Consider the following 21384-nt stretch of genomic DNA (forward strand, 5'->3'; position numbering starts at 1 on the left):
TTTTAAGTGTTATCTTGTTGCTTTTTTCCTGAGCACCTGCGATTTTCCTGAGCACCTACGATCATTCCCGTTTTTTAGTGTTATCTTGTTGCCTTTTTCCTGATCACTTGCGATTTTCCTGAGCACCTACGATCATTCCCGTTTTTAGTGTTATCTTGTTGCCTTTTTCCTGATCACCTGCGATCATTCCAGATTTTTGGTGTTATCTTGTTGCCCTTTTCCTGAGCACCTACGATCGTTCCCGTTTTTTAGTGTAAAAAACATCAATCTTATATCAAAATTGCTTTTATTTACAAAACACAAGTCGTCAAACATAAGTGACAATGACGTAATCTACAATAATAGTACAACATAAATTATGTTAACAACCAAGATAGAAACAATTCAGCATACTTTTATTTATATGATAGAATTTGTCAAACGTGTGTAATAATAACACGACCTAATATAATAGTGGAATATTAGTATACAAACAGCTACAGTGGAACACAATGTTATCATCTATATGACACAATTTATCAGATAAATGTAAGGACAAAATCTATAACATTACTGCAGTAAACAAATACAATATACTCACCATTCCTGTATTTAATTTTGTATGACACTGCAAGAAAAAATGTTATTCTCAGATAACTGAGGTTTCTTTGTAAAACTAGAGGGTGCAAGGAGCCTGTGTCGATCACCTTGGTATATGTGCATATTCAACAAAGGACACTCAACATTGTAGTGAGAATGGAAATCATGGAAAAAATCTCTATTTTGTTGATATTGTATTGCTGACCATTTAGTCTGTTTAGTTATTCTCTGTTTCCTTTAGTTTTTGCTCAAAACACAAAAGATGATTTAAAAAATTCTATAAAGAGTGAAAGTCCACTAACTATATCGGCAAAATTTGGCTTGTTAGTAGATCTTGTCTTGCTGATCATTTTTGAATTTTAAAGTGTCTATTTATCTATTAGGATTTTTATCACATAAGACAAAACGCAAAACAAATGGTAAAAATCGTCATTACAGGGCAATGATGATGGTGGTCAAATGTGGCTAAATTTGGGCCAGTAGTTTTTTTTTGTAAAGGTAAACAGTCGACGACGCACGTACAACGACGACGTTTGATGACTTACGCCAAATGATGATAAAAGCTGACTTAGCCATATCGGCCAGGTGAGCTAAAAAAGGGAAATACAGATATCAAGTAGGCAATTAGTATGAACATACTACACATACAGCTACAGAACAAGACCCAATGCCTTATACAATGTAGTTGGAGATAGGATTCATAATATGGTGAATTTGCTGGATGTGACATTATTTATTTTACGAACAATTATAGATCTTCCATGGTTTTCCAAACAAGATGGGACCGACAAATATCACAAAGCTTGAACTACCATTGATAATCTGTTTATTGCTCGGAAAAATACAATAAATAGCAATAATCATTTATATTCCCGATTTCTTAAAACAAGACTGAACATAAGAAATGAAAATACCTTGTTTCTCGAGACAAAGAATAGAAAAAAAAGAATAGCATAAAAGAACGACAAAGTCACTGAAAATACAACTCAGAAAACTACAGAAACAACAACAAATCTCCACTTTATAAGGTCTGAGGCTTGTTCTCTGAAACAAATTAGATTATAATACCTAACATATTGCTAAAGATAAATTGAAACGAAATTCACAATGAAAATCTTGTCTCAATAAATGAAAATTTTCAGTTGACATCATTAACACACTTATTCTAAAAAGATTGCTAACTTCAATATCATGTGGTCTCTAAAGGAGCGTTGTCTCATTTTTAAATATACCACATCTTCTTATTTTTATACTTACTTATTATGAGAAAAGATTAATGTCTCCATCTTTTTGGTATTTTTTTTAATTGGTTCATTGGTAGAGCAACCCTCTAGTAAATGGGTCGTTAAACGAAAGTACTGGAATATTGTCAAAACAGGAAATATAAAGACCGTTAATTAAAATAGCATTGCGTGAATTTTTAAAGCAATTTTTGAAGATTAATTATTGCCATTTCGGGTGATCTGAATAAAATAAATATATCGGAATACGATATCTTATCATTGTGATATCCAACCAGTCACATTTCTTGCATTAATAGAAACCTCGCAATAAATTCTGAATTAACGGTACTCCATCTTTTGGTGATGCTAGAAGTGCAACATAACATTGGAAAGTTCACAAATATTATTTCGTTTGCCAATGAGTTCATTTCTTTACCTGTTCCTTATGTCAACCTTCTAGACGTAAATCAATATATGTAGCTGACCTCACTGTATCTGTGGTATTTCATCAATCTTAATAAAGACATTAACAGACAATAAAAATGCAATCCACATTATCCCAAAATGGGAATTTTCCAGTAAGTGGACATAACCCTTATAGAAAAACGTGAGGTCAAAAGATAATGTCTATTTTATTCAATTGAGGTAAGAGATTACAAAATTTAGGAGATTTACAAACAAGAGTGCACACTTTATTAATCATTGATAGTATGCTGGTAGTCCTAAATATAAAGCTTTAATAAAACTGTCACATAAACTTAACATGAATCAAGATAACTAACCATTATACAATGAACCATGAAAATGAGGTCAAGGTCAGATGAACCATGTCAGGCAGAAATGTACAGCTAACAATTCTTCCATACAACAAATTTAGTTGACCTATTGCTTATAGTTTAAGAAAAACAAACCAAAACACAAAAAGTCAACACTAAGCAATGAACCATGAAAGTGAGGTCAAGGTAAAATAAAACCTGCGCTACTGGCATACATGTATAGATCATAAAATATTTCCATTCACCAAATATATTTGATTTGTGGCATATAGTATGAGATAAAAACACCAAATCTCAAAAACTTTACTTTGACCACTGAGCCATGAAAATGAGGTCAAGGTCAGTTGACATCTGCCCGCTAGACATGCACACCTTATAATCATTCCATACAACAATTATAGTAGACCTATTGCCTAAAGTATGAGAAAAACAGACCAAAACACAAACATCTAACTAAAACCACTGAGCCATGAAAATGATGTCAAGGTCAGATTACACCTGCCAGTTGGACATGTACCTTACAGTCCTTGTATACACCGAATGTACTAGACCTATTGCTTATAGTATCTCAGATATGGACTGGACCACCAAAACTAAACCTTGTTCACTGCTCCATGAAATGAGGTCGAGGTCAAGTGAAAACTGTCTGACGGGCATGAGGACCTTGCAAGGTACACACATACCAAATATAGTTATTCTATTACTTAAAATAAGAGAGAATTTAACATTTCCAAAAATTTGAACTTTTTTTTTCAAGTGGTCACTGAACTAAATATGAGGCCAAGGACATTGGACATGTGACCGACGGAAACTTTGTAACATAAAGCATCTATTTACAAAGTATGAAGCATCCACCTTCTAAACTATAAAGCTTTCAAGACGTTAGCTAACGTCGCCGCCTGATCACTATCCCTATGTCGAGCTTTCTGCAACAAAAGTTGCATGCTCGACAAAAATGGCATTAATAAAAATCTAACAACTATAAACTAAATATTAACAGGAATTTGAAATTAAATATGACTATAGTTAGGTTAAATGTAAGTACAAAAATAACATGCAAAAGTCATCTATTCAGAGAAAAATAACTAGTATTTTTGAAATGAAAAGTCCAATAGCAGTAAAAAAATAAATTGCCTCGCCGACCTCAGCTGAGGTCCAACCCTGAACAGTTGGGGCAAAATGGACACAATATTCACGCTTGATACAGGTCTGAATTTGGATTGTAATTAAATATTTGACACATAAAAGGTTTCTGACACAGAATAACTGTTGTCAAAGAACTTAGAATTGGTTATATGATTTGAATTTATGTTCAATTTTTTTCTTTTGTGCAATACACTTTGCTACTGCGAATTAACCCTCCCCCCTTTCCCCCACCGAAAAAAAGTAACCCCCTTGTTTTTGCTTTTGTGCAATACTATGCTGTTGCGTATAACCCCCCCCCCCCCCTCACACACACACTTTTTTTTTGCAAAAAAAATAATTTTTGAAGAATTTTTCTGAATTCTGAAATGAGAAAAAATTGACCCCCCACAATTTGTTTACCCCTCTTTTTCCCCCAAAAAAATGCTAACCTCAGGATATGGTCATAATTTCAATTCAAATTTCCAATGGAGTTTGCAACCATAATTACCAATTTAAATTTACCATAGTGCTAACTTAATCTATTTGATAATAGAATATAAAATATGGTGTCAAATCTTTCATATGGAATTTTTTGTAAAAAAAAAAAGAAACAACATTAGCAGATATTTTTACTTGTCTTCCTTTATAAATATGCATATCTTTAAACATTATTAGAAAGAAGTGTAAGGGAGGTAATCAAAATGTTGTGTTTGGATTACCTCCCCTACACTGCTTTTAAATTATCTTGAGTAATTGTCCATTAACCATTTAAAAGCAGTGTAAGGGAGGTAATTCAAATGATAAGCCTGAATTACATCCCTTACACTGCTTTAAATTATGTTTTGTTCTAAAGCTATTGTCCATTAACCATCTCTTTGTGGTATGGAAACTTGTGGTATAATTTCAGAGAGATCCATACACCATTCCACAAGTTATTGTCTGGAAACTAGAAAAATGCCTATTTGTGCTCCTTTTTGGCCCCTTATTCCTGAACTGTTAGGACCATAACCCCCAAAATCAATTCCAACCTTCCTTTTGTGGTTATAAACTTTGTGTTTAAATTTCATAGATTTCTATTAAATCATACTAAAGATATTGTCTGGAATCCAACTGTTTTTGGACGACGACGACAACGTGATACCAATATACGACCGCAAAATTTTGTTACGGTCGTATAATAACATTCAAAAGTCATCTGTACAGAGAAAACTAACTAGTATTTTTGGAATGAAAAGTCCCATAGCAATAAAAAGATAACATGTAAAAGTCATCTGTACAGACAAAACTAACTAGTATTTTTGAAATGAAAAGTCCGATAGCAATAATTTGATATAAAACGTAGATCAACTAGCTCAATATGTTTAATACAAAGAAAACTGATGAAGATAAAAAAAACAGGATCAAATTGGATTAAAAGGAATTATACAACAGTTACATATGGTGTAATATGAAAGATAATAGAAATAGTGCATTATTGTAACATTTAATTACATGGGATAGCTCTTCAACTTCGTTCATTGCTCATTGTAGATTTGGTTCCTGTTTGATTCGTGCCTCATTAATGAGTCTAATGTAGACGATACGCGTGTCTAACCCCCTAATTATTTAGCCTGATATCTTTGATTAGTTTTAATATTTTATGTAAATAAAGGCAACAGTAGTATACCGCTGTTCAAAACTCATAAATCCATGGACAAAAAACAAAATCGGGGTAACAAACTAAAACCGAGGGAAACGCATTAAATATAAGAGGAGAACAACGACACAACACCGAAACGCAACACACACAGAAACGGACCAAGCAATAGACAAAACACCACGAGAATAACAAATATAACATCAAAACCAAATACATGTAACTACTAAATAAGTCCCTTTGTAAAATTTAAATCCACCCTAACTGCTAGCTTAAAAGGATTTTAAAAGTTCAATCAGAATCTTCTGTTATACCTATCATTGTCATAGTATAGTTTCACAGAAGAGGAACATTAGCAGTGCACTACATAAAGGCAACAGTAGTATACCGCTGTTCTAAACTCGTAAATCCATGGACAAAAAACTAAATCGGGATAACAAACTAAAACTGAGGGAACTCATTAAATATAAGAGGAGAACAATGACACAACATTAAAATGTAACACACACAGAAACGGACTAAGCATTTAGACAAAATCATATGAGAATAACAAATATAACATCAAAACAAAATGCATGAATTTGGGATAGATAAGTACTGTGACACGTCTTATAGTAATGTGAATTCACACTCAAATACAAGAGAAGACAAACGACACAACGGAAACACAAAGTTATAAGGTAACACACACAGAAACGAACTATAATATAACAATGGCCATATTCCTGACTTGGTACAGGACAGTTTAAAGGAAACCAGATGCTCCGCAGGGCGCAGCTTTATACGACCGCAGAGGTTGAACCCTGAACGGTTGGGGCAAGTATGGACACAACACTCAAGCTGGATTCAGCTCTAAATTTGGATTGTGATTAAATAGTTGACACAGCATAGGTTTCTGACACAAAATTAATGTGTTCTAATGAACTTAAAATTTTTGTTTTGTCTTTGAGCAATTCACTATGCTGGTGAATATAAATCCTCTCAAAAAAATGTTTAAAGAAATTTTCTTTTTATTGATGAAATCTGAAATGAGAAAAATTGAACCCCCCCACCCAATTTTTTTTCCACATCCCCTTTCCCTTATTCCAAAACTGATCTCAATTCAAATTTCTAATGGAGTTTGCAACAATAACTACTCATTTAAATACATCATAAAATATTAAGATGTAAAACAAAAGGCTCTCAAGAGCCTGAATCGCTCACCTTAATTTGTTTGGTTAAATCTCTCATCAATGATTATTTTGGCTTTTCAATTTATTTAAATGTTCTTTGAATCGTCCTATTTTCTTCAAAAGCAAAACAAAAAATCATTTTCTCCTATGTTCTATTTCAGCCATAGGAGCTATGTTTCTGACATACAAGGAAATGTAATATAAAATTTATACTAGATACTCTGAATCTCATTTAGCCTAAGTTTGGCTGAAATTGATACAGCAGTTTCAAAGGAGAAGATTTTTTAAAGTCAACATGATGAACAAATTGTCTAAAAATTGTGATAAAAAAAACAGTCTAAATTTCCTGTTTACCAAACTTTGAAATTTTGGAAAAACTAAGGATTTTCTAATTCCAGGCATAGATTACCTTAGCCGTATTTGGCACAACTTTTGGGAATTTTGGAGCCTCAATGCTCTTCAACTTTGTACTTGTTTGGCTTTATAAATATTTTGATATGAGCGTCACTGATGAGTCTTATGTAGACGAAACGCGCGTCTGGCGTACTAAATTATAATCCTGGTACCTTTGATAACTATTTAAAGGGCAATAACTCCTTTAAGGGGTCAATTGACAATTTTGGTCAAATTGACTTATTTGTAGATCTTACTTTGCTTAACATTTTTGCTATAAACAGTTTATCTGTATCTATTATAATATTCAAGATAATAACCAAAAACTGCAAAATTTCTTTAAAATCATCAATTCAGGGGCATTATACCTGAAAAAACAGTTACCCAATTCGGCTGAAAATTTCAGGACAGGTAGACCTTGATCTAATAAATACTTTAACTTCTTGTCTTATTTGCTCTAAATGCTGGAGTTTTTGAGATATAAGCCAAAAACTGCATTTTACCCTGTGTTCTATTTTTACCCATGACGGCCATGTTTTCTGACGAAATAAAAAATAAAGCACAAACTTTATTTTATACACCCTACTGATCATTCAGTTGAAGTTTGGTTGAATTTGGTTGAGTAGTTTTAGAGGAGAAGATTTTTTTTAGTTAGCAAATATGATGAACAAATTGTGAAAAATTGTCATTAAAGGACAATAACCCCTTAAGGGATCAATTGACAATTTTGGTCATATTAAATTATTTGTAGATCTTACTTAGCTGATAATTTTTGCTGTTTACAGTTTATCTTTATCTTTAATAACGACGACAGACGATGACGACGAGGGACGCCAAGTGATGAGAAAAGCTGTGCAATTGAAGATTTCTTGCTATTTATTGCAAAATACTGTGCAATGGAAAATTTCTTGCTATTGCACAATATTATGCAATTGGAGCTTTCTTGCTATTGCTGAATACTGTGCAATTGAAAATGTCTTGCTATTGCACAATACTTAATATAATAATTTTGGATCCTGATTTGGACCAACTTGAAAACTGGGCCCATAATCAAAAATCTAAGTACATGTTTAGATTCAGCATATAAAAGAAGCCCAAGAATTCAATTTTTGTTTAAATCAAACTTAGTTTAATTTTGGACCCTTTGGATTTTAATGTAGACCAATTTGAAAACGGGACCAACAATTAAGAATCTACATACACAGTTAGATTTGGCATATCAAAGAACCCCATGTTCATTCACAGTTTAAAGTTGGACCCTTTGGGCCCCTTATTCCTAAACTGTTGGGACCAAAACTCCTAAAATCAATCCCAACCTTCCTTTTTTGGTTATAAACCTTGTGCTAAAATTTCATAGATTTCTATTTACTTATACTAAAGTTATGGTGCCAAAACCAAGAAAAATGCTTATTTGGGCCCCTTTTTGGCCCCTAATTCCTAAACTGTTCATACCTCAACTCCCACAATCAATCCCAATCTTCCTTTTGTGGTTGTAGACCTTGTGTTTAAATTTCATTGATTTCTATTTACTTATACTAAAGTTATTGTGCGAAAACCAAGAATAATGCTTATTTGGGCCCTTTTTGGCCCCTAATTACTAAACTGTTGAAACCAAAACTCCCAAAATCAATCCCAACCTTTCTTTTGTGGTCATAAACCTGGTGTCAAAATTTCATCGATTTCTATTCACTTAAACTAAAGTTATAGTTCGAAAACCAAGAAAATGCTTATATTATTTGGGCCTTTTTTTGCCCCTAATTCCTCAACTATTGGGACCAAAACTCACAAAATCAATCTCAACCTTCCTTTTGTGGTCATAAACCTTGTGTTAAATTTTCATTGATTTCTATTCACTTTTACTAAAGTTAGAGTGCGAAAACTAAAAGTATTCGGACGATGACGACGCCAACGTGATACTAATATACGACCAACATTTTTTTAATTTTTGCGGTCGTATAAAAATGGCGGGTTGAACCTGGTTTTGTGCATGCCAAACCTCCTTCTTTTATAGCAATGTGAAATATAACATTAAAATGACAACACAACATTACAGGACTACAATATAAATAAATAGAACACAATTGACAAAGAAACACACGAATATTAGCTAACAAAAGGCAACAAGTTAAAATTTTGTGCATTTTGTCCACACAAGACTTACAAAATGGAATATGCAAAGTGATAACATCAATTTGAATATACTTTTTTGGCTATTTTAGATAAACCAAGTAGTGTTTTGAAAGTTTTTGTATATGTTTCATAAACTAATAATAAAACAGAAATGAAATCAGTTGTATTGTATAATCATATATATATATTGGACAGAAAGTGATATCCTTAGTACATCAATTGATATTTAACTAAAATCACAAAAGCAACTACACACAAATTACAAACTACTTTAAAAGTTAGGACGACTTTCTTTATCCAGACAACACTTCAGAAAGTTATCAAACATTGCGATATATAATATTTGCATGGTAACGAGAAGTCTTTGTGATATTGCTTCTGAAAGTGATAAACAGCACTGTACAAATATATATTCAATTTCAGTTTGGTGTGGACTTGTTCATTAAAACTGTATTATTTTGCATCCTCAAAAGCTTTAATAGCTCGATTGAAGGAAATGTTTTGCCTTGTTACAAAATAAAAAAGTATAAGTGTTACTGCACAAAACTGTGAAAAGATAAAATATTTCCTTCAATCTTGTAAAAGTGTAATATGTATCCATCATACTAAAAAAACACAACACTACAGTTAAAGGTATATTAAAGGGATTGTATATTAAGACAAGATTGCATGGATATACTCTTTGAATCACTAGTTACAATGTAATAGAGTCATCAACATTTTGTTTAGATATTTCCAAGTTGTATTTGTTTGGAGTTTGTTTTTTGCTCTTGTTTTTAAATAATTTGCTATTAATAACATGAAAACCACACCAGGCACTATAACAAACTGTTACCCAAAATTAACACACAGCCTAGATGATATAACAACTTGGTTACAATAAAAAATACTAACTGTAACATCGATCTTATTTCTTCTTCTGGAAAGGATTCAGGTTTTTCAGGAGTGTTTTAATTTTTCCTTCCTTCTTCTCTTCAACTTCCTCGTGTAGGGTGTATTTCTTCACACCAACTGTTTTAATGATTTCCTCCAAACATTTAGCACCTCTATCAACATTTACTAGAGCTTGGACCAGAACACGTATAGTTGGCCGGACTCTTTGGTCTTCTCTCCATTGAAATAATATATCTTTACATTGTGCCACTAAATCCCGACCATTGTTATACTGTATAATATCTATTGATGTTATAGGTAATCCTAATTCTAAACCCAGTTGGAAGGATACTACACCTATTACTTGTGCCAGTTTATCTAGTATTTCATCTGTTGGAATTAAATCCATGTATTCTTCATTGATAACTGTAATAACAAAAACAATGGTATGTTTCATTAAGACACAGTGCCCCGCTGCCACTATCATATGTCCTCACTCATTGAACCTTGAAATCAGGGTCAAAATCATAACTCTTTATATAATTTTAAAGTTCCCTCCACAATGAATATGCGTAATTAGTCTTAAGTTGACATGACAACAACTTAATGACAAACTGCATTAATCAAAATTTTAACCGGAGAACTAATTTCACACTATCACATTTCTATGTTCAGTGAACCATTAAATCAGGGCCAATACTATGATTTTGAATAATATTTTTCAGGTTTACATCATAATGAACATGTGTACTAAGTTTCAATTTGATGTGACCAAAACTTCAAAGTTACTACTTTAACATCACTGCACGCTCAAGGTGACCATTGCAACGGTTAAAAAAATTTGTAAGAGACGATCAAGTAACATCTGTGCGCTGAAGAAATTACAGCACTCTAGATCAGAGGATGTATGTTACAGGTTACAAATAAAATAATGCATGTTACTGGTTATAGATCAAAGGATGCATGTTATTTGTTACAGATCGAAGAATGCACGTTACTGGTTAAAAAAAGAATGCAAGTAACTGGAAGCATATCATAGAATGCATGTTACTGGTTACAGATCATACTATGCATGTTACTGGTTACAGATCATACTATGCATTTTACTGGTTACAGATCAAAGAATGCATTTTACTGTTACAAATCAAAGAATGCATCCTACTTGTTAAAGATCAAAGAATGAAAGATACTGGTTACAGATCAAAGGATGCATTTTACTGGTTACAGACCATAGAATGCATTTTACTGGTTACAGATCAAAGAATGCATGTGACTGGATACAGAACAAATAATGCATTTTACTGTATACCCGATCAAAGAATGCAACATACTGTCGATAATTTTGATACAGTATTCCAGGGCTTGCATTTCCTATCATGATTTCTTTGATAGAGGGTTGCTGCTCACAAGGAAGCTATTAAACCAAAAGTTTCAAATGGTGAAGTTGAAATCATTCCTTCGTTTATAAATATTTTGATATGAGCTCACTGATGAGTCTTATGTAGACGAAAAGCGCGTCTGGCGTACTAAATTATAATCCTGGTACCTTTGATAACTATAATGGACCCCATCACAAGTTGGTTGTACGTTATGGAATATCCGTTTCACAGATGATAACAGATATGTTCCTAATGTCGTAATTCCAACTCCTTTTCCAGAATGTGACCTACGGTATTAGACTTATAACCAGGTTTGTATTAATATGAGCAACATGACGGATGCCACATGTGAAGCAGGATCTGCTTACCCGAGATCACCCCCAGTTTTCGGTAGGGTTCATTGCTCAGCCATTACTTTTCTATGTTCGTGTACTACTGTTTGTCTGTTGGCCCTATTTTCAGCCATAGCTTTGTCAGTTTATTTTCGACTTATCTAAGATCTAAGAATGCATTTTAATGTTACTGGTTACTAACCATAGAATGCATTCAAATAGTTCCAGATCAAAGAATGCATCCTACTTGTTACAGATCAAAGAATGCATCCTACTTGTTACAGATCAAAGAATGCATCCTACTTGTTACAGATCAAAGAATGATAGAAACTGGTTGCAGATCAAAGAATGCATGTTACTGGTTAAATTTCACAGAATACTTTATGTATAAAACACATGCCGGTCCACATATTTATCAAAGTTTAAACGTGTGTATAAATAGTATTTTAACAGTATCAAGACTAAATCCTATCTTGGCTTCATTGATAATCATGACCAGATATTTTTTAAATACATACCACAATGACCTTTTCTGATTCTTTTTACCTACAAAATATTTTGTAATTAATACAACAATAACCAACATGGTTGGTGTATTTTGGTTTCTGTCTGTGTCTAAATGTTGTCGACGTTTACCCCACCTGACTTGTTAATGATATTTTATGATCGAGACTTTTGCTCATTTACTGAGTTAACATAAGAATAAATGCCACACATATGTCATATTTTGTATTTCATTAATAATTTTGAAGGAAACCAACATGTTTTAAAAGAAACGCGGAATATACCAAATGGACATTCCGAATCATAAGTCCAAATTTTTTTTTTTTTTGTAACACTGATCTTAAACTTTGGACTTATAGGCGACTTACTGGTTCATATGTTGTTTCTCTGTGCAATTTTCACTCACATAAGCATGAGAAAACAACAGGAACGATTCTTAAAACAATCATCAAATATATTCTATTATTAGTCAATGGTCTTTAACTTTCGTCTTTTGATCAACATGTTTCTATGTCTTATTCCAAATTTACATTCTTAAGTTACTCTCTAGAAACCAATTTTACATAAAACTTATTTTATATATCAGTGACCTTGGACTTTAAACTATTAATTACAAAATAAATAAGCTTTTTTTTCTTTTCCAATGACTTCTTTCAGTATTACTTTTGTTAAAATTGCAAGTTAACACAAGTGTTCATCCTGAAACTATTTCTTTTTACACAGATTTAAAAATGTAATGAATGAAGGTCCTGTAACGTTTAGAAGAGCGTACAGAAATGATGATGTACATATGCCCCCTCCCCCTTTTTCGGGGAGCCAAAAAGGATCTTTTTAGCCTAAATCCTATTCACAATACAAGTTAAGGCGTTAATCAGTAGACAAAACATTATGAATTTGTTTGGTTACCTCTCATTCATCTATTTTAAATGAATTCTAGAACACACTCGCGACATTGAGGGTCCGTGGCTGAATTAACGTACCTACGCCTTATTTGTAGACTGGACTTTTAGTATTATAACATTCTGATTATAAGGTGCACAGTTTTATATGCTTTCGAAATCTTTCTGTTTGAACCTGTTTTAGTTTTCTTTCTTCAACAGAAAACTACATGTATCATAAACCGGTTTCCAATTCGCCATTAACATTGCATTCGTGCGGCATCCAGGGTGACATTTTATCATATTTTGTATTTATTTTGCACTTATAAGGATGAGACAATTAGGTGAGTTTTATTGTATTGTATTTATTCATGTTTTGTGGAAGGTTAACTTTCTGGAAGTAAGTCCTGTCACGGTGATCAGGCTTGGGGAACTGGATAGGCAAATAGAATTTAGAATGGAAATGGGGAATGTGTTAAAGAGACAACAACCCGACCAAAGAGCAGAAAACAGAAAAAGGCCACCAATGGGTCTCAACACAGCGAGAAAATCCCACACCGGGAGGTGGGCTTCAGCTGGCCCCTAAACAGAATGTGTACTAATTCAATGAAAACGGACGTCACACTTAACTCCAAAATATATATGAATGAACTAAAATTAAAAAAAACATACAATACTAACAAAGGCCAGAGGCTCCTGAATTGGGACAGGTGCAAAAACTGTTTAGAGGGGAAGCACAATCCCTCCCGTTAGCATGGTTAGGGGTTTAGTATCATACCATCACAAGATATATGAGAACATAACCCGTATCATGCCAACAACTGGTTTTAGAATAAATGTGTTTATTTCCGATGCAAAGATCCTATGAGTGAATCAATATTAATACCAAAATATGCCATCTTTAATGTCCTGACAACAGTATTATAACTATATTCGTTCTGAATAAGTCTGTTTAAAGGTTTGGTTAGCTGTTGAGGTGAATGCTGACATTGTTGTGCTTTGTAAAGAATATTACCATAAACGATTGGATGTGAAATACCTGAACGTATAAGATGTCTGCATGTTGAATTTTATTTACGAAAGATGTCCTTGTACCAATGGTAAAATTTATTAAATGTCTTGATTAGTTTGTGATATGGAAAACCCTGGTGTAACACTTTTTCAGCAAAACAGAGATTTCTTTAGTTAAAATCGAATGATGACTGTGGACAAGTTTGGTTAAATCTGGTCGAGTCGTTTCAGATGAGAAGATTTTTCCAAAAGATTACTAAGATTTTCGAAAAATGATTAAAAATTGACTATTAAGGGTAATAACTCCTACAGGGGTCAACTGATCATTTTGGTCATCTTGACTTATGTGTAAATCTTACTTTGCTGAACATTATTGCTCTTTACAGTTTATGTCTATCTATATTATTATATTCAAGATAATAACCAAAAACAGCAAAATTTCCTTAAAATTACCAATTCAGGGGCAGCAACCTCTGGTTTTTGAAGTATAAGCTAAAAACTGCATTTTACCCCTATGTTCTATTTTTAGCCATGGCGGCCATCTTGGTTGGTTAAATTTGGCCCAGTAGTTTCAGAGGAGAAGATTTTTGTAAAAGTTAACGACGGACGACAAGTGATGAGAAAAGCTCACTTGGCCCTTCGGGCTAGGTGAGCTAAAAAAAGTATACAAAAACATAAAATGACATTTTGTATAGAAACAAAGGATATAGATTAGCCAAAAATAAACTATTAACACAGAGATATGTCTCGCCTTTTTTGCAATTATGATAGTAAAATGCAAATGTTGAAATTAAAAAAAGCAATACTTTAACAAGTATGTTATGCAAATATTTAAGTCAATGAACCACCACTGAAGGTACATTGCTAAACAATCTCTGCAAATGAGATGTGCCAATGCTAATACAACTGCAAACCAAATACCATTGACTTATCATAAGTCGTTCCCTTTAGACAAACCTAAACACAAACATTAGCTTGTAAACTATGTAAAAGTTTCAAAATCAATGAACCATGATGAGGGGTTGGGGCTATATAATCTCGATGGAAAAGAGATTTGCAAATGCCAATCAATTTGCATACCAAATATCATTGACCTAACATTAGCGGTTCTTCTTAAGGTAGCACTAGTCTAACAGTGTATTTTTTAATATTATTTGTTATCACATAATTTTGAAATAAGTATTATTCTGCACAGTTTGTAAAAATCCAAAAGTCATTATCATATCACAACAGGGAATAAATTGATAATGAAGTTATGTAAATAAAAGCACATGGTAATAAATGTAAATATGTAGGCATTAAGGAGGGGCTAAAATGTCAATCATCTGTTGATGCCAGTGTCCAGCTGTTAATCACTGACCACAAGATGAATAGTGTGGTCTTGTCTGATTGTATAATGTGTATTGCCAAAAAGTAATTAATATTACTTTGAAGTAAGCAGAGAAAAGGGAAAGTTAATAAAAAGGAGAAAATCTAAAGGGAAAAATCTAACCAAAATGAACAAAACTATATATATAAGGATAAGAGTGTGAAAGTATCTTTGAAAGCCTCTGACAAACTTTAAACTTTTAAGGTTCTTACTAACAAATAAGAAGACAATGGCTCTGAATCTGTCTTCTCTTAAGAGTTTTAGGGACTTTAACCAACTTTAAGTTTATGTGAAATTTTTCAGTTCCGTAAAACTAAATCATTGTCAGTAAGGGGATGGTCTTGATCTTTTTTGAAACATGTCTTTTATTGCATAATTTTAATGTTCTAGCTAATTTCATAGTATATTTCTTTTTAAAATACAAATGAAAATCATTCTTTATAGTGATTATAGTGTTTATATACACCTGGTCATTCCTGTTATTCTCTTATCTGGATAGAGGCGGAGCTTTGTCTATATTTAATTACTACATTACAGATGTTGGTCAAATCTGTGACGTCAAACTCCCACCAAATGCCAAGTTAGTGTTGGTCAGTGCACATATAATTCAAAATTTACAGTATTAGAGCATCAAAGACACAAAGTGTGTGGTTATATTGATAAAATAATGGGGTCAGAACACTCTTGGGGTGTTCTCAGTGTAACTTTTGTATTAATGTTGCATTTATAGGGGTTCTAAGGGGGAAATTCAGATTTTAGGTCATTTCTCTGAACAATTTTTCATGAGAATTGTTAGCAAAAAATGAAAATAGAAACTTCATGGGTACCCCTTTTGGTTTGACTTTGATATATGTGATTAAAGGGAGTATTTATTACAATACCATGTCCCAGTTTTTGGATAATTTGTTTCTAAATGAATTCATAGGTGTCAAAAGATAAAAGGTGAAATGAGGTTTGGCACCCAGCAGTTCAATCAATATATCTTCTTACTGGAGACATATATCAAAAATCTAAGACACGGTTTTGTTTATAGTGTATGGTTGATTAAAGTGAGGAAAACAAATTTTTACTACAATTTGACCTGAGTGTGCCATTTTTATTCAAACTGAAAGACCACTTTTTTGGCAATTCAAAAGCTACAATTTGAGATTAAGCTTACCAAAAATAAATGTATCTACAGATTAAGAAGAATTAATATTCCAGCTTTAAAACGAGGTAAAGATTTTAAAAATCAATTGAGTAGTTTTGGAGGAATTAATCTTTAAAGACTGTTGGTTGGAGTCAGAAAATTTTGACTGTAGTGCTACCTTAAACTGATCTAAACCACAAACTAATACATGTATAATAAGCAAAAGTTTCAAAGTCAATAGACCTTGACTGAGGGGGCGAAGCCAAATAATCTTCCGGGAAATGAGATATGCCAATGCTAATACAACTGCACACCAAATATCATTGACCTACCACTAGTGGTTCACCATAAACTAAACCTAATCACAAACTAATACATTGTTGACGCCGCCACCGGAAACAGCATACCTATGTCTCACTTTTTGACTCCGTCAAGGCGAGACAAAAACGAAACCTATTCCTTATAGCATCAATTATCAATAGAATTGACATAGTTTTGTAATGCAAATAGTTTTATTAATATTTTTGCAATTCAAGGACCACTAATTATACTTCTTCCTTAAGTTATACAGTCTTATATAAGTCCAGTTTATTGGACTAGTTTACCTGACACAGTGTGTGGGTAGTCAAATCCATATCCTGTAAAGCTTTTGCTATGTTACTGAATCTTCCGGAATACTTTTCTCTCCAGGTGACCAGTGCTCTAAACTTAACAATGTCGACAAATTCATAATCAGATCTGAGTTTTTCCCATTCGTGCAAAGTAATACCAAGATGTATAGCCAACTCTCGTATTACGGTTTCCTCACATCGTGATGAAAATCGTTGAAGTTCAATATCACTTGGAATCTGATTCAAGGCGTCTTCTTGTAAACCTAAATTTGAATAAATTGTTACATAATGTTAAAACAGTAAACAATAACCCTTATAACATGTATAATAACAGTTATAGTATGCATGATACATCATAAGTTATTCTATCTGTGGTACACATGTACAGATAATATGAAAGTTTGACCTGAATACCCATATCATGAAATATCAGTCAATGGTTGTCCTATCTGTGGAGCAAATATACAGAAAGTGTGAACGTTTGACCTGAATACCCATGACATGTAAGTCACTGGGTGTCCTATCTGTGGAGCAAATACACAGAAAGTGTGAACGTTTGACCTGAATCCTCATGAAATATCAGTCACTGGGTGTCCTATCTGTGGAGCAAATACACAGAAAGTGTGAACGTTTGACCTGAATCCCCATGAAATATTAGTCAATGGTTGTCCTATCTGTGGATCATACACAGAAAATATGAATGTTTGACCTGAATCCCCATGAAATATAAGTCAATGGGTGTCCTATCTGTGGAGCAAATACACAGAAAGTGTGAACGTTTGACCTGAATCCCCATGAAATATCAGTCAATGATTGTCCTATCTGTGGAGCAAATACACAGAAAGTGTGAACGTTTGACCTGAATACCCATGAAATATTAGTCAATGGTTGTCCTATCTGTGGATCATACACAGAAAATATGAATGTTTGACCTGAATCCCCATGAAATATAAGTCAATGGGTGTCCTATCTGTGGAGCAAATACACAGAAAGTGTGAACGTTTGACCTGAATACCCATGAAATATTAGTCACTGGGTGTCCTATCTGTGGAGCAAATACACAGAAAGTGTGAACGTTTGACCTGAATACCCATGAAATATCAGTCAATGGTTGTCCTATCTGTGGAGCAAATACACAGAAAGTGTGAACGTTTGATCTGAATACCCATGAAATATAAGTCAATTGGTGTCCTATCTGTGGAGCAAATACACAGAAAGTGTGAACGTTTGACCTGAATCCCCATGAAATATCAGTCAATGATTGTCCTATCTGTGGAGCAAATACACAGAAAGTGTGAACGTTTGACCTGAATCCCCATGAAATATTAGTCAATGGTTGTCCTATCTGTGGATCATACACAGAAAATATGAATGTTTGACCTGAATCCCCATGAAAGATAAGTCAATGGGTGTCCTATCTGTGGAGCAAATACACAGAAAGTGTGAACGTTTGACCTGAATCCCCATGAAATATCAGTCAATGATTGTCCTATCTGTGGAGCAAATACACAGAAAGTGTGAACGTTTGACCTGAATACCCATGAAATATTAGTCAATGGTTGTCCTATCTGTGGATCATACACAGAAAATATGAATGTTTGACCTGAATCCCCATGAAATATAAGTCAATGGGTGTCCTATCTGTGGAGCAAATACACAGAAAGTGTGAACGTTTGACCTGAATACCCATGAAATATTAGTCACTGGGTGTCCTATCTGTGGAGCAAATACACAGAAAGTGTGAACGTTTGACCTGAATACCCATGAAATATCAGTCAATGGTTGTCCTATCTGTGGAGCAAATACACAGAAAGTGTGAACGTTTGATCTGAATACCCATGAAATATAAGTCAATTGGTGTCCTATCTGTGGAGCAAATACACAGAAAGTGTGAACGTTTGACCTGAATCCCCATGAAATATCAGTCAATGATTGTCCTATCTGTGGAGCAAATACACAGAAAGTGTGAACGTTTGACCTGAATCCCCATGAAATATAAGTCAATTGGTGTCCTATCTGTGGAGCAAATACACAGAAGGTATTAATGTTTGACCTAAAAACCCATGACAAATTAGTCACTGGTTGTCCTTTCTTTTGTGCAAATATACAGAAAGTATATTTTTTTTCAAAAATATAATAAAAAGTATGGGTCACTGTGGTATTTTTCAAGCTACAAGTCAAGCAAAATTGTCAAAATTTGCAGATGGTGAATAAAAAGAAATCTATGAGATAGAATTTTGAAATAAAATTTGAGCAGATAGGTTTTGAAATATGCTTTAAGAAAATAAAAATAAAAATGTTCTCACCGAACTTGCTTTCTTGCTACAAGTAACATTTCCAAATTTTTCATTCCATTATGAAAAATTTAATCTTTGAGTTATCTCTCTTTAAATGACCAACATTAACAATTTGATTCGAATAACTAACTCAAACATTTGATAGCAGATAGATCAGTCCGAATAATGCAACAACTCACTTTTTTTCTTTATTCTAAGAAACAGTAAAACTAATTACTTGCAAATATGTTTCAAAATTTGCAGATTCACGTAAACAACAAAACCTATTGATTAACACTATATTACATGAAGATGGCAGTTAATCTACCTTAAAGGGGTCTGTAATTCAGTTTGACAGCTTCAGACATACTATTTTTTTACCTTTTCTAACTTTACCAAATAACTACTTTACCTAAACATTTTTTACATGTAATTTCATTCCCCTACTTATTATGTTATGCATAAAATATCAAGAAATGAATTTTGAAGATGTTTGAAAAAATTTCGTAAGGGTTCCGCAAAACCCAGTGTCTCGACTACTTTTGCTGTTGTCTATGTCTTCAGTGTGATAGGGGAATGCTCAGTTAATGAAATGAAACGTTTGGAATGTACAAAAAAAAATATGTTTGTAAAAAATGATAACAGTACACAATCAAATCTATAGATTTATAAACGAGTTGAAACATAAATGTATTCAATGAACAAATGATAAAGAAGATAATTTTCAAATTTTCCTCTAGATACTATCTTTTGATTGTAAGAAGCTTCTGTCCGAGTTTGGTAAAAATCAAGGATGGTTTGTGAATCTAATAAATGTTTTAAAAACTTTAACTGCAGACTGTATGTAATGTTAACTGGAAGAAAAACTTAGTCCATTTTTTTAGTAAAATACGGAAACACAGGAAATATTTTTTTTTTTAAATTTCCTTCTAGATACTAGCTTTTGATCATAAACAAGCTTCTGTCTAAGTTTGGTACAAATCTCCATATATTTATACATCAGTAAGTACTTATTCTTTTTTTTACCTTGACAGTTTATTTCACATTCTTCTTTTGCCTGAAAAGTAAATATTGGTGGATACAAAAATTAGTATTTACAAAATGCAATGGATACAACAGTGTGAGGTTGAGACTTAAGCTATTTATAGTTAAGCGATGGTTAAATGTTAGCATTGCCTGTCTATTTGAATTTACATGTATAAAACTATTGCAAAATTTGTTTCAGGGTGGAAATTAACAATGATTAGTCCTTTTGTTTATAATGTGAGGGTCATTCTTTATGTGCCAAACAATGGCATGTAACATATATACTATATGTAGGGATGTTATTGTCAACTCAGTAAAAAATCACTAATCAAGTACTCCTAAAAAAATCAGCTACTCCTTATCAAAGCTATTTACAATCAAAGCAGTCCTATACACAATTAAAATTAATTAAAATTATATGCATACTGTGCTGACTTCTTCTTTTCGAATGTTTTTGTTTGCTCCTACGCATAACTTTATGGAATATTTGTTGTTCATTGTTTAGCCTTCCAATTGTTTAGATTCTGGTACCTCTGACGAGTCACACAAATACCTAAAGTTTGTTATTAGATATTCACGAAAATACAGATTGTGTTAGGACTTATGCACCTTATTCTTGTTTGTCGTGACCCATTTTGATTCCCTGTGTTTCATTTATACACAACGTTATAGACTTGGGGCAACTAAGAGAACTATACATATTGCATAGACACCTGTCTCATGTTGAAGTCTGTATGGTGCCCTCTCGATATTGTTCGGTTAGTTTGATAATTACTGTATCATTGGTATATTTAACCCCCACATCCTATTTTATTCAACAACTAGAGGCTCTAAAGTAAAAGAGCCTGTGTCGCTCACCTGTATCTACTGTGGCTTGGGAAATCATGTAAAATAAGGATTAAAATCATAATAAATAGTATGAGTTACCATAATAATGACTGAGGCCAAGTTTGGTTTAATTT

At 33.0% G+C, this 21384-nt stretch overlaps 2 protein-coding genes across 2 annotated transcripts in view; both read right to left on the reverse strand.

Moving 5' to 3' along the window:
* Nucleotides 1-21384, reverse strand: part of LOC143051533 (uncharacterized) — a 621634-nt gene that overhangs the window by 482590 nt on the left and 117660 nt on the right. The gene's annotated exons all lie outside the window — the stretch shown is intronic.
* The window catches only part of LOC143051540 (uncharacterized), a 92058-nt gene continuing 76230 nt past the window's right edge, over nt 5557-21384 (reverse strand). The window contains exons 11-14 of the mRNA XM_076224434.1: nt 20423-20453; nt 17115-17383; nt 12137-12164; nt 5557-10333 (exon numbers count right to left, since the gene is read on the reverse strand). Of these exons, the coding sequence (XP_076080549.1) occupies nt 9942-10333; nt 12137-12164; nt 17115-17383; nt 20423-20453 (720 nt within the window). The 3' untranslated portion in view covers nt 5557-9941. The remainder of the gene's footprint in view (nt 10334-12136; nt 12165-17114; nt 17384-20422; nt 20454-21384) is intronic.

This window comes from Mytilus galloprovincialis, chromosome 11, assembly GCF_965363235.1.
Source record: "Mytilus galloprovincialis chromosome 11, xbMytGall1.hap1.1, whole genome shotgun sequence".
Lineage (NCBI taxonomy): Eukaryota > Metazoa > Mollusca > Bivalvia > Mytilida > Mytilidae > Mytilus > Mytilus galloprovincialis.